We start from the raw sequence: 20,008 nt of genomic DNA, 5'->3' as shown, positions 1-20,008 counted from the left end.
TCTTTCGACGTTTTCGAACCGTGTCCATTTATATCGGCGGCGCGGTTCGTTCGATTCCGTTGAAATTAAAATAAATTCACTCCGCCGGCAGCCTCGACGCGCGCTGATAAAGAACATGCACCGCCCGGTTAATTAGCGGCCCGGTGTTGTATCCGGCTCTCGCGATCCGAAAACATTCATTTTCCGAGATAATGTTTCCGCCCGTAACTTCCTACTAATCGTCGATACGTGCTCGACCAGTTTATTATAATTAGGATTACGCCACGGTCTAGCGCGGTCTCGCGATCGGCCAAGTATTTATACCCGACGATCTTGTCGGGAATTAATCTACGACGAGATTTATGGAATTGATTTATGCGCATACTAAGCGCATTATAATGTCGCCCGACCGTGGATAATCCCTTGGTACTTGACGCGTAATTTTCTGCGTGCAAATAAATTCGCCGGGTCTGCTGGGACCGACCCGCGCCGGGTTCATCCGCTCGAAACTGTTCAGGATCGTCTAACCGCGACCGGACTACTTTTTTTTCTTCCCTCCCTTCGTTCATTTCGGCCCTGGTAACGCGCTTTGTGCGGCTCTGATCGCCGTAGAATCGAATCGGCTGTCGCGCGCGAACTCGATCGCGCTCGTTTTCGATTAAATCGCCTACTTCATCGCGGCGCGCATTCGGCCAGAAACGGACGTGAAACGTTCTCGACGCGCTCCGCCTCCGGCGATCGGCCACCGGAAATGACGCGACGCATCAAGGCGACAGGAATCCTTTTCCCACCGTCTGCTTTTTCCCGATTTTACGCCCCCGATACGCTTTTGTATCCCGCTGAATATTTCTGTCCGATTCATCGGGCAGAGGTTACTCGCTTTTATACGGGAAAAGTGAAATCAAAAATATCGCCGAAACCAGCGACTGCGCGGTGTTCAAATAATTACCGAATAAATCCTTTTTACGCGAAATCCTCTTTAATACCCTCCAAAGTTATAACAGAAACCTATCGATTTTGCATCCTCGTTACAGTTTAATCTCTCGTTTTTCACTTCCGCTGTTATTGTTTGCGTAAACATTTGCGAAGCGTTTCCTCTTTCCCGGCGATGGATCATAGCTCCGTCGAGCAGAAGTCGGACGGTAACGTGAAAACGGTCGGTGTAAAAGGGACACGAAGAACAAAAAAAAAGGGAAAAAGGAGGAAGGTACGATTGCTCTTTCGTCCTTGTCTTCGATCGGTCAATCAAGGCGAAACATGATCGACGTGGCTGACCAATTCCGTATTAGGGAGGAACTGGAGGGTAAATTAAAGGAAAACAATTGTCCTGGCAGGTTTGTTTCTCCTTCCATCCCGGGGCTCTTTCAATCTCGGGCTGATATATAGCGGGATCGGTCTCCCTTGGAGCTAATAAACGTCAATAGTGCGTATGGAACAGGCAATCCCGAGGTGTGCCCACCGAACACGTCGAATTCTCTTCGATGGAATTTACGACGAGCGAGGAATCGAGTTTTTGCGCCATCAGTCGCCTCGAGAATAATTTCGACGTTACCATCGAGTCGCCCCGGAGGATCCTCTCGACGAAAGACACCACGGGCGTCTAAGAGTCGTCCTTCGGCTAGCAGGCTGCACGCGAGTTTGAATTTACGACGTTTTGACTGGCCGCGAGACGTTTAATTAATTACAGGGCGGCTGTTACGCGATATATCTCGCGCCATGCCCGGCGGTGCTCGCGCAGTCACGCTTGCGGGGAAGCGGTACACGGGAAGGGTGCGTTTCTATGAGGGATGTTCCCTCTGTTTCTTGTTCCACTTCTTCTCAAAGTTGCCTTACGCTCATCCGGCGAACTCCAGCGGCGTGAACTCCGGCTTGTTTCACTTACGTATACACGCCGTAAAATCGTCGAGCTGATTGTTCTCGGGGTGCCGTATGAGTTCGAACCGGTGAGTTGGCGTTCGCAGAAAACTTCGCAGCCTACCACGGAGATGACGCGAAAGGAAAAGAAATCTGCGATTCGAAACGCGGTACGCACGCACCAAGACGAGAGGAGAAGAAGGAGGGAGGATCTCCTCGCGGTGCAATTTGTTAGGGCTGCTCGTTAGTCGAGCGCCACCGTACGCTCGAGTGAGTTTCAAAGTCGACAGCCCTTGCATCGGGAATAAATAGATAGAGGAGGAGCATTAACAATACAGCGACGAGGAGGGAAGCGAAAACCGTGACGATAGACACGTAGCGCGAAACGAGGGTAGGGGGTGCGTCGCGCCCCGTGCCGCCAGCGCTCGAACAACTTCCTCGAGTTTTCGATACGAAAGGAAGAAACAAAGGAGAGCATAAAAAAAACTCACGGGTACGATGGTGCGTGTCCAGTGGTAATATCGTATCGGAGGAAAGTTGAAAATTCATTTTACCCCAGCCACCTGCAGGAGACGGGGGTTGTATAACGGAATTAAGACGGACGGGCAGACGGCTCGTTAAAGGCCGCGAGTAACAAAAAGTATCCGACGGACGTTCATCGTCGTGGAAAGGGGACGAGGATAGACTATAAATTAGCCCGCGGAAACGTTGATCGGAAGGCGTCCCGCGGCGGAGGAAACAGCGCGAAAGAGAATTAGTCGCCGTTCTCGGGGCGATAGATCGGTGCGAAGGTAAGGGGTAGCGGAGGAAGGCGTTGTTAGCGGTGGCTGGAGAACGTTCGCCTCGAAGAATGCACGAAGAGAACGAGGAGGAGGAGTAGGAGGAGGAGAAGGAGGGTTGGCCGCCGCGGGCGTCGAAAGGGAACGGAGCGTGGCGTGGCACGAAATTTGCAAGCAAATTGGCAATTCTCAGGTGGCGCGGAGATAGAAGGCCGACGCGTAGGTAGATTCGGGTGGACGGCAGGTAGGTACGCGATGGGTAGCAGCCCAGCTGCGGCCGGATACCCAGGGGCCATCTCGTGACGGTCCGCAGCCCGAAACGAGTTTCGCGAATCGCCGACACGGCCGGGAACGTCCATCAGGGAGCATCCGAAGGAGCTTCGAACATTTTCGTCGCGCGGACACTTTGAATTTCGGTTCTTCCCTCCACCTGGCAGCTACTCGGCAAGGGTTTCATCCGCGCGCGCCGCGTAATTCAATTCTTGACGGTCGTTTCGTCGACCCGTTTCACTTACGCGTAGTCGCGAAAGCCTCCTCTCGACATTCCCTATCTGCTGTCCCCTTGCGAAAAATGAAGACCACCGTTGGACGTTTTTAAAGGCACGAGATGGCAGATAACCCACGAGGATCGATCGGTATCGATTATTAATTTCTACACGCTTTTCGCCCGCAGTAGGCGAGATAAAGGTCGCTTTGAATTAACTAATACTCAAGCTCTTTAGAAGCAGCCCTGGGAAGATGGTCTTTGTACTTCTCGAAGGGTTCTCCATTAACTCGGAGCGAGTTCATCTCGTGCAGTCGCACTCGCCCTTTTTAAAGGGCCTTAAATGCCCCTGAAGCCAGAGAGCGAGAGAGAAAGTGAGAGAGTGAGAGAAAGAAAGAGAGAAAGAGAGAGAGAGCAAGAGAGATAAAAGCCTGTTAAGCTTTACGAACAATCTCGGGGAATTTACAAAGGACAAAGGGATTCGTTGAACTGTTAACGCTGTAAGTCCCGATATCGTTTCCCTATTCTACAACCGGAAAAAGGAGGACTGGGAAATCCGTTTTGCAACTTAAAGCGACAATTATGTGTTTACGATGAACTGGAAGGATTCCCCGGAGTCTTAAAGCGAGGAAAATGTTTGCATTCGAAAAACTTAACCGAGTTACCAAGTTACGAAGTGTTCCGCGAAGAACAACTAGAGGCGGAATAGAAGTTTTACCAAGGAAAAAGAAACGAGAGGCAGGCGTAACGAAAATTATAATTTATAGACGACACTGGCGATGGGGAAATATCGCGAACCACTCTCCGGTCGTCGACGCGGATACCAACCCCCCTCGTACGAGCGAAGGTTTTGCCGTTTTAAAAACGGCCGCGGCAGAGGAATCGGGAAAAGGTAAAAGGCACTTATTTTCCGCTGGAAATGACATTTCAATAATTGCATCGCGACGCAATCGTATCATTTGTGTACGAAGCCGAAGATTTCGCCGTGAAACCGACGTGAAATCCTCTTCCGCGATCCTTGAAAGGATCGCGCGAGTGTCCCGCGGAGGAGAGGAGAGGAGCCGGTCTCGTAAGCCGTTTCGAAGAGTTGGAAGAAATCCACCGAAGAAAAAGAGAGGTAGGGTAGTGAAAGAGCCTTCTGCTGACGTCGCTGGCAATCCCTGCGTTCGTCCAACCGAGCTTGCAGTTGCACATCTTGCAGTTTCGGTTTTTGCACCCCCTTTCGCTCGTATACTGGAACGCAGCGAGTTCCCTCCCTCCCCCCTCAACCTTCCTCTCCCCCTCCCACTTCCTCCTCTTCCTCATCTTCTTCTCCTTCCTCGTCCTCCCCTTCGCTTCTCTTTGTACATTTTTTCTCCTTTCCACTGGCGTCTCGAATCCTCCGCTACCGTCCCCCGCACCTATACATCCTTCTTGGCTTGATCTTCCATCTTGTTCCTTTTTGCCGTAAGCTTCTTTGCGCAGCGTATCATCTTGCGTGTCCATTTATAATCTTAATGTCTCCGAACCCTTACCTAATTAGTCCGATGAATTCTCGCGTCGCGCGACGAATTAACGGATTACTTAGCTGGCCGACGGCACAGAGGACGGAAGCAGGGTTTATCGATCGTCTGATATGAAAATGAAAATTCGTGTCCCTCGGGTTGTTCCATCGTGCGAGACTCGTTTCGCGGCTCGTCACGAAGGGATGATTTTCGAATTTCTTGGAACTCAGTCGAGCGCAACGTTACGCGGCAAGGACGTAGTCCGCGGTGCCGTGTACTTAACCGAACTGGTTACCCTCGCCCCCTCATCGCGCCATTTAATTGCGACGCTAATCAGACATTCGTTCTGAGATCCGCGTAAAGATCCGAGGTGGTTCATTTCTCTCGAAGGAGACGCGGTGGCAAGGACGATGGGTGGGATGCGTTTCAGAGCAGTTTTTATCATCTCACGCCAGTATCAGCGCGGCCACGCTTCCGCGTTGACTTTCCCCTCGTCCCTTCTTGCTCTCACCCTCGCATATTGATTGCATAAGCGACCGAACATACTACCACCGGTAAAAACATCCGAACCTCGACATCGCTCTAGCGCGCGCTAGCATCGCATCGGTTCCACGACAGCGGTGCTACCACAGCCAACTGCGAGAACACCTTGTCGTGCTTTAAACGGCGAAGAGGAGCCGCGAATGGGCGCGGGTGTGCCTCTGGCGTATCGACAGCGCCGCGTGAAGAAGGCTTTCCAGTCCGCCTCGCGAATTTTACGCGTCTACCAACAAATCTTATTTCCGCGCCGGCTCGAAAGCCTCGCGTACGCAAATAATGGGACTGAAAGTGCTCTCCCGCGTTTAATTAACGGAATTCCTGCGCCCCTCCATCCGACGTCTCTCCTTTCTCTGCGCTACGACAGGGGGTAGCGAAATCGTGCCAGCCGAACCGAGGATCCCTCGCGCCACCGGCGAATTCATTTTTACGAAGACGTAGTATCACGCGGATAATTACGACGTTGCGAAGATAACGTCTGTTTGCGGATTAGGAGAAGGTGTACGTAGCGTTCCCGGGGAACGCTAATGCGAATTCGAGCTGGCTACGGAAACTCGGCCAGTCGCAACCCTTAGCGGCAGAGGAAGCGTTCGCTCGAAAATCCACTGGCTATTAACGCGCTCATCTCCTTTAATGCCAATCGAACGACTCACGATTGTATCTTTCTTGTAATCGAGGGAACCCGTGTTCGTTCAGGCAGCACTCTATTTTATTATAAACGCGATGGACACGGTAGGAAACAATGGTCGACGGATTTACCCAGGCATTCCATTAATGACCGGATTTAGTTTAATAAACCGTGACTGGAAGAAGCTCGTCGCGGTTGCGCGTACAAAATTTGATTAGCGGGGTAAACGCGAAATGTGTATCAAGCGCGGCCGTCACCGGTGTCCGCTCCAAAATAGCTAATTTCCATGCTTTGCGATACATAATTGCGATCTAATGTAGAAATTAAGGCACCGCCAGGGGGGATAGTTAGAGATAATTATAACTTTTCGCAAAGTGTATCGTGACCGGCCGACAGAGACGCCGCACGTTCATCCGTGCCAGCCAGATTTACCGTCATCGTCCCGGTGGTTGCTCTGTTCGCGGTGAAATCGATAACCGGCCGCGAAGTAAACCGCCGTTCTCATCGGTTCTAATCTTTCGGAACTTCTGCCCGTTCCTTCCTCCGAATCTGCTCGACTGCGGCGAACCTTCTTCCTCGATTAAGTCCGAGTTAAGGGGCGAAAAGTTTGCCCCGGCTTATTATAGTCGATTGACGCGCGATATGGAAAATCGCGGATGCTCCCCAGCATTCGGTTCGAGATACGATTATCCCGAGGATAACGGGCGAGAGGTGAAATAGTTACGCCTCCCGTCGTGAAAAGTACGAACTTGCGAAAAGAGAGGGATGGCTTTGCCTGCCATTGACAGGAAAGTAACAATTCGAACGTAAGGCTAGCGAAAAGCTCGCGAGCAGGGACAATAAATAACCGGCTGGTTGCCGGGCACAAAGATGCCTTTTGGCGAATCCGTCATGCCGCAAGGAACGGTAGCATTAATATTTTTTGCTCCTTTCTCTAGTTTCGTATTGAGGGACGAGTCGCGAGGACGCTGACCAAGCGTCGGCGGAAGTGGAAAAAAGAATCGGGGAGAGCAACGCTTACGCGTTCCGAGCTTTAGCGGAAGAGAACAGCTAAGACGAAGAAAAGAATGGGGCCAAGCGAGTACACAAAGTAGACCGGGGAGATTGTTATTTGTTCTAGGGGGTATAGTTGCCGGTATAAATAGCGATAAGAGGGGAATGATGTACAAACACGTGAGACTTGTATGGCCGTCGCGTTGAATGAAACGTATATACGTCTCGAATGCTGAAGACAATGTTGCATAACATGAAAGACAAATAGACCTCCTAGTCGATTCTGTTTCGCAAGCGTCTCCGTATTCGAGATTTATTTAAAGTCGTCGAGAGCGTGCAGACTTATTCCTTTTGTTCCACGGGAGGGAGAGGAAGGAGACGAGCCGTCTTTCCGCGCGGAGGTCAGAAAAGGGAGAATTAAAAATGACGATTGAAAATACCCCGTTGCGAACAGAGGGAGAATAGGCGGAGGCAAGAAGGGGAGGAAAAAAGGGAAATGTTCAACGTGCGCCAGAAAATTCCGTGCCGCTGAACGCGTCATTTTTGCGCGCTATCGTCCGCTTTGGGAATTGAATTTCCATCGGACAAGCTGGTCGATCATGGCGTCGAATCGGTGCTCACAGAGGACATCTTTTTTTCGTTCGTTCCATTGTTGTCCCGCGATCTTCATTCGAACGTTTCGCACGAACGCCGCAACTTTTCCTATTCCCCTTTATCCGATCCTCTGTCCCTCTGTACCCTGCGCGAAGGGCGGTACAGTCACCGCCGGCAAATAGACAAGTTCTCGCGGCTTGGAACTTCCGGCGAAACTTTCGATTCGGTCGGATAATATTAATTACGCGCGCTGCCCGGCGATAAATCGAGCGGCGGTAACGCGACATTCATTACGCCCGGTGAATGCGTATTCCCGTTGTTCGATACAATAACGCTGTTACCAGCAATAACTGGCGACCATAAAAAGCAAACAGGATCGGGGCACGATAGAGACGCAATTCCATGGCGGTCTCTATCAAAAATGTAGCGAGCGGGGAATGAGAAATTTCCGCTATTCTGGTTTTAAACTGGAAAGAGCCAAAGTAAAAAAAAAAAAAAATAAAAAGGGGAAAGGGAAAAAGAGAAACGCGTGGTTCAGGTTGGCACGCGTATCCTTGCAACACACGGACAATGTTTGAAACGGACAAACAAGTTTTTTTTAAAAAGCACACCGCTACAAAGACGTCTCATAATTGCTTTCTGCCGGAAAATCGTGACGATTAATTTCGCCCCGTTGTAATTGCCGCAATTTGTTGGTTGTCAGCCTTATCGCGCGCGGACGAGGAAAAAAACAACGGGCGAAACAAAGTGTCCATGAAATTTCACCACGAATCGGACGCGTGTCGCTGTTAAATGTCGAGCCTGTTCGCGGACCTGTCCGAAAATACGTATCGACGACTCCAGCTAGTTGGAAAATTGAATTTCCATCGGCCGATCGTTTCTGCGAATTGCTCGCCGTTTTGATACGCCCGCCTCTCTGCCCCCCCTCGCCCTGCCTATTGTTGCTCCTCGATTGTTATCCGCGTTCCTCCATTCAGGAGTTACGCAACTAGACAACGTTACGCGGCGTCCGGTTGACCGGCCGATCGATCAAACATCGAAGAATCGCCGATAATCCGCGTGCAGGCCAAAACTGGCCGCGCTGCGAAATGCCAAGCAGCGTATCTCGCTGTTCCTATCGATAAATAGAAAATGCGGTTCCTCGTCCCGGCGTTATTACGGCGGTCGCCGCAACCGGAGCGGCGATAAGGAAACCTCGTTCCACCTTTCTCGACCGGGTGCGGGGGCGGATTCCGACGAAATATTGAACTGCGAGCATCGTCGAGCACGGAGCCGCGTTGAAAACAGTCCGGGGCCAAACCACCGGATATGCGTCACTGGCAGTACGTTGTACAATCACCGCCCACTTTTCACGCTTAATCTCACCGAAGTGGCCGCCGGCGTTCCGAAACGCTACGGCGTCGTCGTCGAAACTAAAAATCATACTCGCGGAAATTTCGCACGCTGCCTATAAATGTACGTTTTAGGGGATTACCGTGTTGTTCGACATCGGCCAGTTTCGCTAAAACGTCCTGTCCATATATATATATGTATATATAAAAACTGTAGCAATGAAAGAGAAACCTATTTCCAGGTCTCGCGAGTAGTACGTATCGACGATAGGTCCGACGGAATGGTAGCAATATTCAAATTGGAACGTTTCTCGCGCTATCATCGATGCAAACAATCGGAGACCGTAAGTCTACGAGTAGGATGGGAACGAAATATTCGAGTCTGTCGGGTTGGAGTGCCAAAAACTGGTTTAAAGGTTGGAAAACACTGTCGGGGCAATCGGTTCCCGAAACGATCGCGTATAAATTTCAATTGGAGCGCACCGAGATGCAGACGATCGGGGCTGGGTGGGTTACGCTGGGCGTAATTGAAATTAATATACAATCGACGCCCGGGCTCTGAGAGCTCTGCCAACAGCGATCGTGTAATCGGACGGGCGAATCTGTTTCAACCGGCTGAGAAACGCCCCGAGCACGCGCGCCTCTCTCCTTGAAGTATTCGCCCGAGTCACGGACTCGACGGAATCGACGCGAAAACCATTTTCACCGGCACAAAGTGTGCCTGACATTCGTAAACCAACCGTCAGAACGGGTCTCGCGCGCGCAGATATTCAGATCCCGCGGAAGAAACCGTGCAATCTCGAAAACACTTTTCGAAACGATGGCTGGGAAGGTTTGCTGGCTGCTGGATATGTCACGAAATCCGCAGCCAGGCTGGGTAAATTCAGCTCGAGGCGCTCGTTGCCTCGACTCGGTTTCGTTTCCGCACAGAGCCGAGAGACGACGTCTCGATGGCAGAGGGAGAAAAGTAAGGGTGAACGAGGATTAGAGTCGCGAATAAATAATTTCCGCGTCAAAGGGTAGCTGCGTTTTCACGGTGGATCGATCACGAGCCACCTTATAACATCGCCGATGGTGGGCTCTTAAAGGCCTCCTTTCAGTTGCGCGGAGTAAACGTTGCCAGGGTTAGGATTCGCGTCTTTGAACTTGACACGGGTCACCTGACTCTGCGGCTTCGGCCTCTTCTTCGGATCCTTGCTCCTTCTGTGTCCCTTCCTTCTTGCCTCCGTCGAAAACCGCCCCTCTCGCCACTCGACTGTTTTCCTCTCTCGCTCTTCCCGCCTCGATAAACGTTTCCCGCGTATACGAAGAACGAGATGTTCCTCTTGGAACACGACGACCGCAGCTCGCCGCGTTATCCATCCACCCTCACCCCCCTTTAATTTTCTCCCGCGTCTTCTCGTCGCCCGAGAACAGTCCATCGAGGTATATCGAGGTTAGTGATGCGAGTCTGGCTGGCTCGCAGTCTTCCAAGAATTTTCCCAACCAATTTCGCTCTCAACTACGAGAATCCGAATCGTTCCCGGAATTAACGTACAACTCGCCGCGCTCTTGCTCCGCGCGGATGAAAAATTCGATCCCAACCGAATCGGCCGAGTTTTCGAAACGCGAGGGACGTTCGTCATCCCCGCGGACGTTATTTCGCTAATGAGAAAACCGGACACACGAATCGACGATAATTCACGAGCGAACTTTAAACTGCTAATTAAATAAATGTACGTCGTCCGGCCGCGGCGGCAGGGAACCCGGGAAGGCTATTCGGGCGAGCCAGTTGAAACGAAGGTTCGATTATAAAATTCATTATTTCCCAGGAAATCCATTGGAAAGTTTGAAAGCTGCCGGGCACCGGTTGCCGATCGAGCGTGGGCGGCGGGTATATTGGCCTGACCGGCGATTGGTCCGATGAATTTCGCGGCATCGCGGTCCGCATCGGTCATTACACCTAATGGTTTAATATTCGCGATACAAAATTACGTAGGCGGCTATATTTGACGGAATCAGGTCGAAATGTTGACCGGGCAATAATAATCAAGCAGTCCGAGCTCGATGTCGTTTAGCGCTGCACTCAGCTTTAATTACATCGCTTGTCATGCGTGTTTACCGCCGGAGATGTGTGTATTTTGCCCGGCTATAATGCATACCCGGATCGAGCTAGCAGAAAATTGCCAGACCGGTACATGGGCGCCTTTCATTTACGGAACAGCCGCGATTAGTTGCTCCGGTGTCGGTTCTATTGCGGTGTCCGCGTATCGTCCGAAAACGGGCTAAGTAAAAACTGCCTCGCCGACGATACGCGGGGCAATCTCGCGCGCGAAGGTGCGACAGGAGCGGAGGATCGACGTTCGTTTAAAAATGACAATAAAAAGTGGCGTTCATTTGCAGCGAAATATTCTCCATTATCGTGCCGCGCAACAATCCATTAACTCGGAAAATAAGAGCGGATGACAAAGCTTTTCTTTCATCGGAGAGAGGAATTACCGGGCGTACCCTCCGTCTCTTTCGCAGTTGCTTACGCAAAATGGGAGAAATAAGAAGGCGAGGAGAGAGAGAGAGAGAGAGAGAGAGAACAAGAGGCGAGAGAAGGGGGAATAGGAAAAAAAAATGTAAAGGAAACAGGATAGCGTCAAAGCGCGACGAAGGGAGAGTAAAGAAGTTCGACGGCGGAAGGTCGAGACTAAGCGAAAATATTGGTCGCACTCGTTCGAGCGGAATGAAAGAGGAGAAAATCAATTCGGAGTCCACGGTGGGAAGTTAATGCGAATTAAAATCCAATTCCGGCGACGGGAGCGAACCTATTTCGAAACGTTGCGTCTTCGTGGCCGGGGAGGAACAGGAAGCTCGCGTAGCGGCGGGGTTGACGAAGGCCAGTGGACAAAGAGTCGGAGCGGGAATTTACATGGAGCGAAGGGAAATGTTTTGCACGGCGGGCATAAATATTTAATAAACACGCGAGCATTCGCAGTCGGCGAAATATTTTCGTCGGGATCCCATAAATATTTTTACACGCCTTTATTCCCCGCGAAGTGATCCTTTTTTTTCGGATTCCACCGAATACATTTACGAGCCCGTTCCCCGCGTCGCTTCACGAGCAGCCTTCGCGTTTCTCCGGTTCTATCCCACCTTACCCATCAGCGGTTCCGGACACTTCGCTGGAAAAACCGTCGGATATCGTGCGTCGTATATCCCGATCGCACAAAATATATTCATCGTCCTTCCCGCGAGGGATAAGCAGCAGCGAGTAAAAACCTATTCGAAGAGAATCAATTTTCTTTCCCCAGATTATTTCCGTATAGAAATGGATCCGTTTATTCCGATGTGGCTTCCTCGATGATTTCGAACGAACTGGACAAAGGAGCACGAACTTTTATAGTCGAACTTTTATAGCATCGTCCTTTTACAAAGGACAGCTATCGCGGAGGGAAGCAACATATTACTTCCCGTTAGCGAATGTTTAAATAATATTGCGAATTGGATACCGAATGGAGCGATATTTCTGCGGGAGAAGAAGACGCTCGCGAGGCAATCCGATCGATTATGGCGGTGGCGATAGATCACGGAAGCGGTTCGCGCGAAACGTGTACCTAAAGTTAACACGGACAGCTGTATATATATCCTTAGGATAAAAAAGGGAAGAGAGTTAACGGTGTTCGAAAACGGCGGAGAAGTTTGCTTGACGGTGTACGGAAAAATATCCTTGGAAAACTGTTCTTGTTTCCCCTGTTATTCGGGAATGAGAGAGAGAGGGAGAGAGAGAGAGAGATGCACTCCTGTTTCGAAGAGGGCAGCAGCCAGTCCACGCCCCCTTTCACTGCCAAAAGTTATTTCCGCTGGAAATTTATCGCTCTGCCGAGAATCGAGGCGTCATTTCCGGGCGAACGAAACAAAGAAAGCGTCGACCCGACTCGCGCGAAAGATAATTGGCGTGGCATTCTATCGTGTCCTTTTTCGCCTGGAACCCTGGCCCGTTACTCGGCCCTGCCCCGGCCGCGCACGAACCGCCGCCCCTGCAGATTTCTTTCCGGAAGAGCTGCACGGTTGCGCAAGCTGACGATTGTTAAATGTACCTACGCCTCGGCTGATTTATTCCCCGGGGCTTTCGAAGGAGAGAAACCTGGATATTTATCGTCCCTTTCCGGCGTTGCGGTAAATAATGTGTTTGCTCTTTAACGCGATTTATTTCGGGCACCCCCCCTGGCTGAAAGTGTTCCATAACGTATCGTGCTTTTCCAGGACGTCGCGTCTACGTTCTCGCGTAACGTGTCACGCGGAAAGGTAAAGGGAGAAGACAGGGGAGGAGAGGTTGGAAAAAAAATGGCGCGCGTGTTCGGCGTTTCGACTTTTTCGAAAGTCTCGTCACCCCGTTTCGTCGTCGATACAAATTGCGACCGTACCCGGTGGTTGACAAAATTTCATTCCGCCGTTTTTCCGCGCTTTGGACATCGTCACAGAAAAGTATCCTCGCGGAGAGCCAATATCGTGTAATTAAATTTTCGACGGTTCGAACGGAAAGGAGCGACGAGATTGGGCAGGGGTTTGTACATCGGGGCTGTACGGCGCGTGCACGTGAACAGCGGCGGAAATTTTCGTGATCGATTAGATCCGCGGTGTCGGCCATTTCGTTTCGTACGGCCGACAAAGAAAGTCGTTCGCGGGCGTCGCGTCGGCCGATTGATTAATTAAAAAGTTGGAAGCGCCGCGTCGAGGAGCCGGTGCTCGATCCGCGACCATGATAACGCGTCCATTCCCGTCTCCACCCCTTTGTCGGGGGAGCGACATCGACACGCGATTCGCGCCAGCAGACCACCCGGGCATCAATTAAATTTAATTGTCCCGGGCAACTTTTGCCAGCGCGCGCGCGCGACCACGCTCGAAGGAGGACGCGGAGGAACCTGTCGGAGTTCTTCGACACGAACCTGTAATTCGACGTCCGATGGATATTTGGCCCGGTTTTACCTGCGAGTATATTTATTCACACGCACGGGGCTCCCGTGAAATTGGAACGGTCGAAGCGAGCCAGGCGTGGGACCAGCGAGTCAGAGTGTAATTGAAACTCGACTACGGCTGAGTGCTATTCGTTCGTGGTACACGGGGAAAATTTAGAAACATTATTAATTGCTCATTGTGCCCTGTCCTTAATAAATTTCGATTATATTAAGTGCGGTATTTTACGAGGCGGGCGTAACAAAGCGCGCTGAAATTGAACGAAAAGTGGAAAGTTACGGAGCAACCACTCATGGAACTCTGCTACTTTGCCATTGAAATTCGCGGCCCGGCAGCAATTCCGCAATACATTGTCAAAAGTTTCGCTCGACGAACGTAATTAACGATCGTCGAAGTTCACGATTTGTTCTCCCGATCGAAACATAAAGAGAGAACGAAAGAGGGCGGGGGGGAGACAGGGACTGCGAGTTCGAAGGGTGGCCCCGGCTAGATCTCCCTTTGGCCCGGGACCTTCGTATCGAGAATCGCCTAACGAGTCGGAAAAATCAAGTTTCCTTTGCCGGACGCAAAGGCGAGCCTTTGCCTCGACGCAATACATGTCTAATTAACCATAAAAATAACGAGATTTTTGTGGCCGGCTCGCCTCAAACGAGATCTCTCGAAATCGATTTCCCGATCGTATCAACGAAAGAAAAGAAACAAGGAACACGGCCCTTTTTCAGCCTGAACGGAACGACCCGAATTACACTTACCTTCCGGCCTAGATTTGTCGCGATTTCGTACCACCCCAAGCGTGCTCGATAGCATAAACGAGCGATACGAAACACCAAATTTCCATTAGCAAAGAAATCGTAGCGGGATCGGAAACGCGAAAGAATCGTGGTATTCAGGCGAGAACGTTCGTGTACGGGCGCGAAAGTTTCATAAATATCCCGTGACGCTGGAAGCACCGGTGTTTGTTTAGCATCTTGGATTCTTGCCCACCGCGGACCGCCTCGTTAAACTGGAAAATAATAGCTCGGCCACGGTGGCGGTGGTCCCGAGGCAACGACGAAAGGAGACAGAAAACCCGGGAACCTGTCGCGAAGCTTCAGAGCCCGAGAAGGGGTTGTTGCTAAGCAGAGGAGGGCTGGGACTAGCCCGGGGGTGCGAAGTCAGATTTGTCTCGTTAGAGTTCGTATTGTGTCTGCCTATGGCCGATCTACGCTCGCTCGTCGTTATATTCGCTCGCCTCCTTCCTTCCACTTGGCCCTTTTCTTCCCTTTTTTTTTTTTTCCACCCCTCTGGCCACCTAACGAGGCTTCCATTAAAGCCGCGATGGGATTCCTGCCACCGGTCGGATGTTTCGCGGCTCGATCAACGGTCAACGGACGAGCGAATGCCCCGAATTTCGGCAGGAATTTCGGAGGGTCCTCCGCTCTATGATCGATCCTTCGGCAAGAAAGCGTCGTTAGGGAAGATCGATAGACTCCATCGAAAGTTTCTTGTCGATTCCACTCGGTGTAACGTGGCGCAGGTAATTTGTAATTCAGCCGATCTCCGGCCGCTGACGTTCCTCGCTAACTTGGCCGGTATCGGTGTTTAAGGTGTCTTTGAAAGATAGTTTATAGACGGATCGTTTATCGAGATGTCGGCTTCGTGGTATTAGGAAATGGGCTCTAATCGATTCGGAAGAGGATCACCGTCGTCGCCGCTCGCTTCCACCGTGGAAGATCGTAAACGCGCCAAGTCGCGATACGTTCGACTACTTCCCCGGGAATTTCCCAATATTTTTCGGTGCACAGATCCCGTGAAATATCGATGAAATTGATGCACGAAACGCGCGTCTAGGGACGGACGGAGAGTAAACGATATTCTAATGGCAACGATTTCCTGTAAATTTCAGCCAGCTCCCCGCAGCTACGTAAGTGTCCGTACTTGGGGAAATTTACGGTGACCGGGGTGAACCGGAACCAGCGGAACATCCGCGAGAGCCGTAAGAACCAACACCAGGAGGCCGTCAGGCGTGACAGGGAGAAGGTACGACACGCCCAGGAGCGAACGCAGGAGGATCGCCGCGGCCGGAAGTTGGACTTCGACGTGGAGAAGCGTCGGGCGAACAACGAGTACCTCGTGCACGAGCGTATGGGCAGACGCGCCAGATCGAATCGCAACAACAGAAACCATCGCGAGCACAGCCTCGAGGAGGCGTCCTCGAAGCGAACCCTGGACATCGAGGACCTGCTGCGCGACCATTCCAGGTACAAGGCCAGAAGATCGGAGGACCAGAGGTCCGGCGAGGTTGCGTCCAGGTCGAAAGCTAGACGGGCGCGCGACGTGGAGAAGCGTTCGACTAGCGGGGATCAGCGCGCGAGTAACAGGTCGAGGAGGAACCCGAAGATGGAGGACTTCCGGGTAGACGCGGACGATTTCACGCGAATCAGGCAATTCTGGACGACCGATTTCGACGACCCGGACAGCTCGAGCATCCTCGAGGTACAGGAAGATTATTTCGGCGATTATCCGGACACCGCGGACCTCCCGAAAAAGAGGTCGGGAAGGGACGACCGGGAAATTACGTCGAACCTTCTGACGAGGACGAGGAGGGACGGCCAGGAGCTCGACTCCGGCGACGGCTCTTTCGAGAGAAGGGAGAAACGGGAGGAGGACATCTCTAGATGCAGCTCCGAGGTCACCACTATTACCATTGGCTGTTCCACCTCGGATAGAATGGAATTTCAGACGGACTGTGTCGAGGACAACGCGATCGGTGAGTGAAAATTACAGTCGAGCGTTTTGCGGAATAATATTCGAGGTGTGAAAATTCTCAATCACGCGCAGTCGTCGATCAGGTTTATCGATAATTGAAACTCGTGCACGCGTAGATCCGAACGTATACGCGTAGGGATCCGACTGGCGGGACAGCTCGGAAGAAGCTTTTATTTAGCCGGCGTTCACCTTCGAAGGTTGTCAAAGTTTGTTTAAAGGATAATGGCACTCGAGGGGTAACGAGCGTCTCGAGATACCTCTCGCCATTATCCGTGAAGTTCGTCCCATTGGAGTGTTCGGGGGTAAGGAAGTCGTTGCTTTCTCTTTCGCAGCTTACTCCTGCCACGGTAGGTGGTTCGACGCGGAGGGCACCCAATTCGTGATCGCCACCCAACTGGCGCCAGGCACGGGCTGGTCCGGCGAGAACAACAGGCCCCAGCCGTACAGGAACAGCCGTAGACTCTGCTTCATGTACAAAGAGAGCGGCGGGGTTGTCAGTTTGACTGCCAGCGAGGTGGCCTGCCAGAGGGGGATACCTCCGCCCCCGCCGATGTTGGCCTTCAATGCTACCAGTACCGGTGAGTACCTCCTCCTCTTCCTTCAGCTTCCACTTCACTCTCGAGGATCCTTAAGATCTTTGCTGCCACGCCGAGGACGCGTCCTCCGCCGTTGCAACTAACTGTTTCGCCCCGCGACTACCGCCTCCCGCGGATTTAACTTCGATCGACTCGTTTTTCGCTTTGTCGCGAAGCTTCGAGGACTCCGGTCGGCATTGTCGAAGGAACTAGGTCGTTCCGACGATGCACACGCGATTTTTGCGTCTCAGAATTTTCCTTTTCCTTTCCTTCGTTCGTTGAGCGAGCGTATGAGAAATAATCACGACGTAAGAAAAATGACGCGCGACGTTCGAAATTCCCATGGAGGGTGGAAAATGGAGTTCGACGGCGCGACGGATCGCACCCTCCCAATCAAAGTCGCGACGTCAGCGACTGTCATCCGGCCCGTCGGTCGAATTCATGCATAATTTGCCGCGACACGCGGGCGCCTTCGCCTGACAAATATACTGCGACAATACGTTGACAAATGTCGAATTAAACGGCGCCGCTAAGTAGAAGTCCAATTAGATGCGCAAACAATGTCCGTTTGCCGGACCGCTTCCTCGTCCACTCGCGTCGATGTTTAATTCACGGTAAAGAACGATTCGTGCTTTTGTGTTCGCAGGTCAATGCATGGAAGAGAACAGGGGCTTTGTTACTCGATCGACGTACCTGATGATCGTCACCCTGACGGCGGTCGTCGCGATATACAGGTGATTCTAATCGAACGGACGACGATCTCGCGACCGTTAAAAGCTCGACGTTTGTAATCTGCGTTATTGGACACCGTGTGGGTGACGAAACGAGGTGGTACACGTGTATAAAAAAAATATATATATATATAATTATACATATAATCGCCTTCGTCGCGAATCACCGAAGAAGATCGGTCGAGCGTCCGGGCCAATGGGATGGGGAAAAGCGGAGAAGAGAGAGAGAGAGAAACAAGAGAAAGCAGCGATCGATACGATTTTGGCTTCGAACGCTCGTGTCCGTAGCTCTTGCTAGCCTCTCCGATTTGTCGGGAGAAATTCGTGCTCGCACGACCGCCGGAATTTAGTCGGGAAGAAAGGGAATGGAGAGAAAAAAACGGTTGATAACGAGAGCGTCGGTGAGACGGAGGATCTGATAAGTAAACGAGAAGAGCATAAAATCGAGCTGAGCCCGAACAGGGCGGACTTGTTCGAGGTCGATGCTCGTTCGAGCCAAGAGCCGGGACACTCCCCTGATTCGATTCGATGCCGAGGAAACGAAAAATAAAGTCGGCTATAATAAAGAGACAAGAGGCAAAACTCTGATTTCTTCCGTATAAGGGGTGCTCCAGCAGACCAGCAGGAAAATCAAGCGGAGGGCGAAGGACGCGGAAAAGAGAGGGCGGAAGATTGTTCGAGAAGGAGACGGATCCGATCAAGGTGAACGGTTTCGAGGGTGAAAGGGAGGGATATTACTCTCCTCGGGAGGAATTTTTTTTCTCCGCACGACGAGAAAGGGACTCTGTTTGCTCCTTTCCAGGGTGGAGTGGCCGCGAGGAGAGAGAGAGATCGAAAGGGAGAAAAGGGGGTCGTAGAAGGATCGAGCGCGGGTTTCCCCTGGCCAGTAGGTTTTTTACCGATGTAGCTCGTAGGCACTAGCTAATTAAAAATCAGGTAAAGCTAACGAAGTAATCACACGAGATTTTATGGTTAGACCATATCACGAGCGAGATCACGGCGCACGATCGATCGGATTCTTTAGCGGGAGACGTCGAAGGATGAGGCAGAGGAGGAATCGATTTGCCAGCACAAGAAAGGAGACACGAGGAGAAAGAGAGAAGCAACATCTCGTTTTAGTTAGTAAGACGATCGACCGGCGAGGGTCGTTATCTTTTAAGGTAGAAACTACATAGAGAATAGCTTTAATAAGGCGCGAGGGGAACAGGTTACTCGGCAAATATTTTTTACGCCGGATATTCCAGTTTCTTTCCACGAGCCCGCAGATTGAGAGGGAGAGAGAGAGCTCTGCGAGTCGGTGTAATCGTAAATTTTGCAACTTTTAATTATATCGCCGGTTCGGAGAAAAATAGAGCGAGAAGGGAGGGCTGAGTGCATTTCCAACATCGAAACATCGGGGACTGGCCCCGTTGCCAACGTGCCGCCATCGGTTTTTTAACCGTAACAATGTATCAATTTGAAAACAATTTCGAAACTTTTAATTGCTCGGTAATGAATTTGTTATATGCAAGTTAAATTGTACCAAAAAGAAAAGGGGAACGCGACAAACATCTCGCGTTTTCGGTATTCAATTATCGCGGGGAAATGTTCGAGACGTATTAAAAGTTGATTGCGCTGTAGCTGTTATGTAATATCTACAGAGAGAGCCATTAGCCCTGTTATATAACCGAACGATTGCCATAACTACTATATAATAGCTGTAATAGCCGCTGGCTGTATTAATAACCGACCGAGGAGAGAAAAAACATATTTCGAAACTTCCTGGCGCGTGTACCAGCTGCGTTATTTTTCTATTGGACGATCGAAAAAAAAAAAGAAAAAAAAAAGAGGGGAAAAAAAAGAACCAGTGTCGCTCGTCCACGATGTTTCGAGGATCGGGCAATACCTTTCGGATTTGTTTGAAATACATACACGGAAAAATTCTTGCCGAGTAAAACGTTCGTTCCGTGAGAGTGATCGCGAAAGGGTGAGATACGAAACTGACACCGATATGTGTATAGGCGAGGAGTGTCAAGAGTGTTAATGAAGTATTTCAACGCAATACAGTTCTATCGTGCGGTAGGATTACTGGTGCCGATGGAGAGCTAAGGGTGGAGACGAACGAGAGGGACGGGGGAAGAATCAGAGTCCACTCTAGTTTAAAACAATCCGTGACGATAAATCGGTCGAGCGATACACCGAATAGGTTGCGCGTCGTCCCGCTGATAATTCGTCCCATCGATCGCAAATTAACCGAAACTATTCCCCGTATAGCTTTCACGTCCTGGTGATCGCGGGGAATTTTCCACGGTTAAACAGAAATGTCGCGCTCGATGATAAATTTAATACAAATATTTCTGGTATCCCGATG

General features: G+C 51.1%; 1 protein-coding gene across 1 annotated transcript in view; it reads left to right on the top strand.

Moving 5' to 3' along the window:
* LOC143425262 (uncharacterized) overlaps positions 1–19,486 on the top strand; it is a 129,094-nt gene extending 109,608 nt beyond the window's left edge. Inside the window, exons 9-11 of the mRNA XM_076897932.1 lie at positions 15,490–16,353; positions 16,685–16,930; positions 17,574–19,486. Of these exons, the coding sequence (XP_076754047.1) occupies positions 15,490–16,353; positions 16,685–16,930; positions 17,574–17,665 (1,202 nt within the window). The 3' untranslated portion in view covers positions 17,666–19,486. The remainder of the gene's footprint in view (positions 1–15,489; positions 16,354–16,684; positions 16,931–17,573) is intronic.
* The last annotated feature ends 522 nt before the right edge of the window (positions 19,487–20,008 follow it).

The sequence above is a fragment of the Xylocopa sonorina genome, chromosome 7 (genome assembly GCF_050948175.1).
Source record: "Xylocopa sonorina isolate GNS202 chromosome 7, iyXylSono1_principal, whole genome shotgun sequence".
Classification (NCBI taxonomy): Eukaryota; Metazoa; Arthropoda; class Insecta; order Hymenoptera; family Apidae; genus Xylocopa; species Xylocopa sonorina.
The sequence above is the reverse complement of the archived record's forward strand: the minus strand, read 5'-3'. Positions and strand labels throughout refer to the sequence as shown.